The sequence below is a fragment of the Paramisgurnus dabryanus genome, chromosome 4 (genome assembly GCF_030506205.2).
Source record: "Paramisgurnus dabryanus chromosome 4, PD_genome_1.1, whole genome shotgun sequence".
In the NCBI taxonomy this organism is placed as follows: domain Eukaryota; kingdom Metazoa; phylum Chordata; class Actinopteri; order Cypriniformes; family Cobitidae; genus Paramisgurnus; species Paramisgurnus dabryanus.
The window spans coordinates 19729321-19736373 of NC_133340.1; the positions used below are offsets into that span (position 1 = coordinate 19729321).

The 7053-nt window shown below is 38.1% G+C and overlaps 1 protein-coding gene across 1 annotated transcript; it reads left to right on the forward strand.

Moving 5' to 3' along the window:
• The first annotated feature begins 1777 nt into the window (after positions 1–1777).
• On the forward strand, positions 1778–6775 carry LOC135752456 (sialic acid-binding Ig-like lectin 14). The gene is made up of 5 exons (XM_073814580.1): positions 1778–1841; positions 2105–2470; positions 2548–2799; positions 2877–3140; positions 6693–6775. Exons 1-5 carry the CDS (start codon positions 1784–1786, stop codon positions 6773–6775), a joined length of 1023 nt encoding a protein of 340 aa, XP_073670681.1. The 5' UTR covers positions 1778–1783.
• Positions 6776–7053: the final 278 nt, after the last annotated feature.

The window sequence follows — 7053 nt, forward strand, 5'->3', positions numbered from 1 at the left end:
AACAAGTAAACAAAAATCTTTCTGTCAGATTGCCCTGCCAGAAAAAAACATCTTAAACCATGAACAAGAGGGTCTGTGGGTCTTAACTGGTTTAAGCTGGTTTAACCTGGACTCTGGTCTTTTGTATCTTGTGCATACACAATACATAGCATTCATATTTATATTTATTAATTTTGCTTCTGTGTCCAGACTGCAGATAAGTTCATATATCATCTTAAATTAAAGTGGAGTAGTATTAACACTTAATCTCTAAATACAATGTGTTAACCACAGCTGCCCAGAAGCTGAAACCTCAATGATGCTTTTAACTTCATCATTTCTGCTGAGGTCTTAAAGTGATAAGAGCATCTGAAGGTAAGAGCAGGACTTTATAACCTCTATACACACATTAATGTTTCTCATTTTAAACAGTGCATAGATACTGTACCTTTTAAAAGATTGGTAACACTTTATTTTTACGACCCACAATGTACAGCGTAATTAAAAAGAATTTAGAGCGTACCTATTTGTAACAACAGATTACCTCTACATAATAATTTATAATTTTCCATATTCTTACCCCCTTATACCCCAAACTTATCATATTTTCCCCTTATACCTACCAGTACGTACTGTAGAGGTACTCTGTTGTTACAAATAGGTATGCTGTAAATTCTGCTTAATTATGTGGTACATTGTGGGTCGTAATATAAGGTGTTGCCATTTTCTTGTAAATTAGCATTTTTTTATCAGACTCGTAATGGATTCTTCCAACAAAGCAGTATATCTGAATGACCTGAGGCTGGGATTCAGCAGATTTTATATGAAAGTATGTAATGAACCTATAATATGTGCCGAGAGCATTCAGTTAATATCATTTATTTTGGATAAAGGCATTTAGAGGCTTTTACATTTGAGCTCCTTGTGTGTTTAGATGTTTATTGATTGTTTAAAGGGATGCAGCTAACCAGACAGGATCGTGAAGATGAATTTTGTGTCCTTTAGTGAGGGTATCACAAGGTGCCGTTCAGTCACTAACTGGAGGGTTATAGGTGGGGTGTAGATGAATTTTTTATGTGCTGGTCAATGCATTGATGGCAGATTTGCAAGGAGCAATAACCTGAACTAGTAGAAAGGTAGACAATATGAAGAGATAAAGAGAGGTGTGAGGTATGTTTTTTTTGGGGGGGGGGGTTCTGTAAAGTCATTCTAGCTGCTGTATTTTGAATAATTTGGAGTGGTTTGATAAACCAGCAGGCCGAGCATTGCAGTAGTTCAGTCTAAAAATGATCAGTGCCTGAACAAAGAGTTATGCCACATGTTGAGTTAGATATTAACTGATTTTCCTGATGCTGTATAATCTGCATGACCGTGTTTTCTTTGTGATAAGTTCAGTGAAGGTCAGCCGGTCGTCAAAAACCACATCTAAGTTTATGGGCTGTTTTGGTTTGTGTTATGGTTGTAGTGCCTACAGTAGTTGGATGTTAGATTGTGCACATGAAATGATTTCTTCAAACAATGGAAATGAAAAAGTGGTCCACATAGATTAAGAAAATTAAGTTATATCATTAATGTAAATAGCACAGGGTAATATAACTTTCTCTTGCGTGTGAAATAATGTGTGGTATTTTAAATCAAATGTACATGTTTAAAATTAAATATAAAATATCATATCAGATGATCTATCTTATCATAGTATAACTGTGAGATATTTTAGTCAGTTTATGAGAAACAAAGAAACTAAATGAGAAAATATCAGTGTTGAGCTGAAACACTTCATCATGTGTTGAATGTAGGTGTTGCTATGGTGATGTCAATCATGTTAGCTCCTCCTTCTCTGATCTTTCTCCTCATGATTCATGGTGAGTCACTGATGTTATATTTAGACTTTATATTCATTATTCATACAAACCTTAAGTGATTTTTTAAGTGAATTAAAATCATCAATTGATTTTTTATTTTATTGTTTCTGTTTTGTTATCATAATTCTGTCTCAGCTGTTGTGTGATTGTTAACACACTGAACCTCAACTAAAGATCTTCACACTTTAGATGTTTATCAGTTAAAGTTCAGCATTTGCTGAAGCTGTTGTTAATGTATTCATCATGATCATTGTGTGTTTCAGGAGTTTATAGTGCTGATGATGAGTGGGGTGTGAATTACAGCTCTTCATCCATCTGTGCACTAAAGGGTTCAACAGTGATAATAAACTGCACTTATAAATACCCTACTGGACGTCAGATCACGAAAGTGTTCTGGACCAAAACTGATGTTAAAACAGAAGATGAAGAGTTTCCAGATCTGTTTAATAACTCTGAATACAGTCAGAGGATTCATTATCTGGGAGATAAACATCATGACTGCACCATGAGACTGACTGATGTGAGACAGACAGATTCACACAAATACTATTTCAGATTCACTACTCAGATAGAAAAGGACAAATGGCTGGGAAGACCTAGAGTGACTCTGGATATCACACTAATAACAGGTAAGTGAATTACTCAATGATGATAATAATGTGTGTTGAATGACATGTAGATATCTGTATCTGTGTTGTGTTGTCAGATCTTCAGGTGGAGTCTTCAGGTGAGAGAGTGATAGAGGGACATTCAGTGACTCTTACATGTAAAAGCAGATGCAGTCTGACTGACAGATCAACATTCATCTGGTTTAAAAACACACAGTCATTAAGTGAGAGAACAGACAGAAACAATCAACTCATCCTGCAGTCAGTAAGAAGAGAGGATGCAGGCAACTATAGCTGTGCTGTACAGGGACACAAACTCACATCACCTCATCAATATCTCAATGTCATCTGTAAGTTCATATTTAATTAATTTATTAAATTCATTTGAGTATTTGAGAAATCAGAATGATTATGAATCTCCCTCTAGATCCTCCAGAAGAGACTCATGTGGTGGTGAATCCATCTGGTGAAATAATGGAGGGTGATTCAGTGAATCTGACCTGCAGCAGTGAATCAAATCCACCTGTTCAGATCTACAGCTGGTTTAAGGAGAATGAAACATCATCTGTTGGATCTGGACAGACGTACAGCATCACTAACATTAACTCCAGACACAGTGGATGGTTTTACTGTGAGGCTCAGAATGAAGTCGGATCTCAGACATCTGCTGCTGTATCACTTAATGTTAAAGGTATGAATATATCTATATTTTGAGATAGGGCTAACCACAACATTAACCCCCCCCTCCACCACCACCTTTATTCTGCGGCCCATTTAGACAGGTTTAATCTATTTCAGGACCCACCTAACCATTTTTATAGAAATATGCAGAAAAAAAATAGAAATTGTTCTCTTCCAGAAGAGAGTAGTTTATATTTTCAATGTATGACTTAAATGTAAGTATAATTGCAATCCCTAACTGCCTGACATCAAAACCATTGCCATTAATTGTCATCAATAGGACAAAACAGTTTTTGACAATCCTTTTGGCAATCCACTATATGATCCCAATCTACCGTTTTAAAACCCCTGAATAAGTTTTCTTTTTCATTTGTTGTGTGGCTCTCGTGAATCTGCAAAGGACTTGTTATACACATAGGTCTCAGACGTTGCAATCCTTAACACCTTCTAAGGAGTGTATTTGTAGTAGGGTTGTGACAATTAATCGGGCAAATGCGCGTTTTCTCAATTAATGAATTTGAATGAATTACGGTAAAATGCTGCCACATTCAAAAGCCAGAGGACGCTTTCGTTCAGAAACTCCATTTGTGCCACAGAAGAAGTATCATTACAAACACTATTCCAGGAAATATCTAGAGGCATATTTATATCGCTGTTCTTCAGATTGTTTCAGGTATTTTCATGATAATAGAGAATATTTTAAATGATTGTGTTTGACGAGTGTTGCTTTTTTAAATGCAGGTTATAAACGAGTCAAACTCGTAGTGATTTTAGATTGATAAGGACTTCCTTCTGATCACGGAGCCGTAGTACACGCACAAGCTGTGCATGAAACACTGAATCGGAGCCTTACAATTCAGAATCGATTTTAGCCAGGTCTTTTTAATGGGAACGGGATGCATCGATGCACATCCCTAATTTGTAGGCTTGACCAGTGTGATTGATTTTACATAACAGTAAAGCACAAACAGCAGTGTTTCCCAACACGCAAAGTTACAAGGAATTGATTGCACACTGCTGCGCGCACATCCAAAGGTGCGAACATATCCACAGAGTGTGTGTGTCGGTGAACACATTGCATTTTTTGTAACTTTCCTCAGGATGATGTTCTCTTTTTCTTCTATTATTTATTGGTGGATGTCATTTGAGTGAGATTACAGCTAATACTGTCACCTGCCTTCCCAAGGGCAAATGTAGCTGTCATGAGTCCTGTCTGTGTCTGCCCTGTTTTAGTTTGCTTTGTTCCCTGTTCCTGTATTGCTCCGCCCCCTTATTTGTTGTCATACTCCACCCACTGCCTATCTGTTGTCATAGTGATTCTTTGTCTCTTCTCTGTCATTGGTTCTTGTCTTGTTTAAATTTCCTACCTGTTCATTGCATGTTTGTCAGTTGTTGTGTTCTTTATACCTTGTGGATTATCAATTAACTCTAAGGGCGGTTTCATATTTGGTGCGATTGCCTGGTCCGAACCCGAGTTCGATTGCTCCTCCCTCCCCATGCCCCCCATGGACTGTGTTCACATATTATTTTTGCATCCGAACTGCGGTACGCTTGCATCATCAAGCTGCAGCCGACGCGTTTTTATGTTGCTTGGCAACCGCTGTTAAAGAGAAGACGACTAATTCGGCTTTCACATAGGATGCAGTGTGCGCTGCGCTATGAAACCCATTCATTTAATGGCTTGCGCCGCGCGAGGGCGGTTTTTTGTTGCGCCCAGCTTGCGCTCACGCCGCGGTCAAAGTTCAAAATAGTTTAACTTTTGCGCTGCGCTCTGTGAAGATTACCCGCGGGGCCAATAGAAACGGGGCATCCAAACAAGCAAAATGGACGAAAGCTTATACTCGGGATTCCCAGAGCTTTATAATACAAGTTTATGCTCCTACAGAGACATCGGAAGGAAAGCCGTGTCATGGAAACACGTAGCAATTCAAGTTGGCATGTTAGGTGTGGTTTAAGTCAAGCAGCTTGTTGGAGGTATGCTTAAAGTTATGTGAAATGGAGATGAGCAACATCAGTCTCTGTATCCCCCGTCGACTATTTAACGCAAATATACACACTGTAGCACACCGCATCCTATGTGAAAGCCGCGTAAGCGTGATTGACGAACTGCAAGCAGAGAGGTGATTTCTGAATGCCTCATCAAAAATGTACGTCGCCGGACAAACCGTTGTCATCGAAGCGACTTTATTATGCTTGGGGCAGACAGATGCAAGTGTGTTTCTGTATTATTTCTTTGAAAACAAAACCAAAGGTTTAAAAAAATAAGAACAAAAGTCAAGCAAGCAATCTATGCACTTGCTGTCAAGGTAAGTGCACGCACACAAACACACACGTCTGTTTTGGTAGGACATTCCATATAATACGTAATTAACAGTGGTTCACTTCCGCGATTTGGTACGATTGCGCTCACATTGGCAGCGAACCGATCTGGAGTTCACTTGAACCGGACCCCAGACCACCCTTTTTAAGCGGACTCGAGTACGTTTCGCGGGTGCGCACCCAAGTTCGGAAGACAGCGTTCACATCATCCAAATGTACCGAACTCTGATGTCAATCAAACCCGGGTGCGCACCAAAAGTGCTAATGTGAAAACACCCTTAAAACTGCAGCTGGATCCGCTCACCTTGTCTTGACTTCACCATGACAGTAGCGAAAATATCAGCAGTGTTGGGGGTAATGCATTACAAGTATCATGCATTACGTAAAAATATTACTTTTCTGAACAAACAAGTAAAGTAACGCATTACTTTATAAGTGTACACATTAATCTTTGAGTTACTTTTCAGTTTCATTTAGTAGATAAAAAAAATATTGTACTGAATAAAACTGAATATGGTCACGTAGAATTACACACTCTATGCATGCGGGCCTGAACGGGAACAGTTTGAGACCGCAAGCCAGAGCTTCACATTTTTGCGATGGAAATATTAAATTTTCAGTAATATAAAACATCTGCAAGACCTGAAAGAGATCAAGCCTCAGCCAAGTAAGAAAAAGTAACGTAAAAGTAACTTCTTCTTCCTTTATGTCTTTACGCCATTCCAGCATCTACGGCTATATTCATGGCGAGAACCAGGTAATCCATACACAAGTTTATTCAGACAAGTTGATTTATACACAAGTTGGGGGAGGGACAATTTGGTATCTCCAATTTGCCTAACTTGCATGTTTTTGGCCTGTGGGAGGAAACCGGAGTGCCCGGAGTAAACCCACGCTGACACAGGGAGAACATGTAAAAGTAACTTAAAAGTAACTAGGTATTACTTTCCATGAAAGTAACTAAGTAATGCAATTAGTTACTTTTTGGGGAGTAACTTAATATTGTAATGCAATACTTTAAAAAGTAACTTTCCCCAACACTGAATATCAGATCCACCCAGTGGGATTTTTTATAGAAAAATTAAAATATGGGTGAAATATATGAAAATATTTAAATGGGATGATAGCGGAATAGAAAGCTAAAATATGAGAAAATCTCGGGAAAAACAGGAGGTTTGACATGGCTTTTGGACATGCTTTACACTTGGTTCATTTTTGTTTTGCTCTGTTTTTTCTTTTGCAGGAAATATGGTGATATTTCAGACAATCATTGGAGTGTTGATTTTTGTGGCTGCAGTTTTTATTGTGGTGATGATAATTTGGTAAGACATGCAATGTTTAATATTTGCTTACACTGTCTGTAGGCTAATTGCATTTGTTTTCAATGTATCTTTAATGACTGTATTTTACACATGTCTAATCTTTCAATTCAATTCAACTTTGTTTATAAAGCGATTTTTGCAATTGTTTAATTGTTTTAAAACAGCTTTACATTAATAAATGGAAGAAAAAAAACAGGAAAATAGGCAGATGACAAAAGTAGGATAGTATTGCAGTTAAGCAGTTGTGAGCTGACTCCCTAGGGGTTGAAAAACTCCTAGGAG

Bases quoted from the DNA above. Each gene is read 5' to 3' on its own strand.
- LOC135752456 (XM_073814580.1), top strand. From the start codon at position 1,784: ATGGTGATGTCAATCATGTTAGCTCCTCCTTCTCTGATCTTTCTCCTC. The intron at 1,842-2,104 runs GTGAGTCACTGA...TGTGTGTTTCAG, and splicing joins CTTTCTCCTCATGATTCATG to GAGTTTATAGTGCTGATGAT. The intron at 3,141-6,692 runs GTATGAATATAT...TTTCTTTTGCAG, and splicing joins TGTATCACTTAATGTTAAAG to GAAATATGGTGATATTTCAG.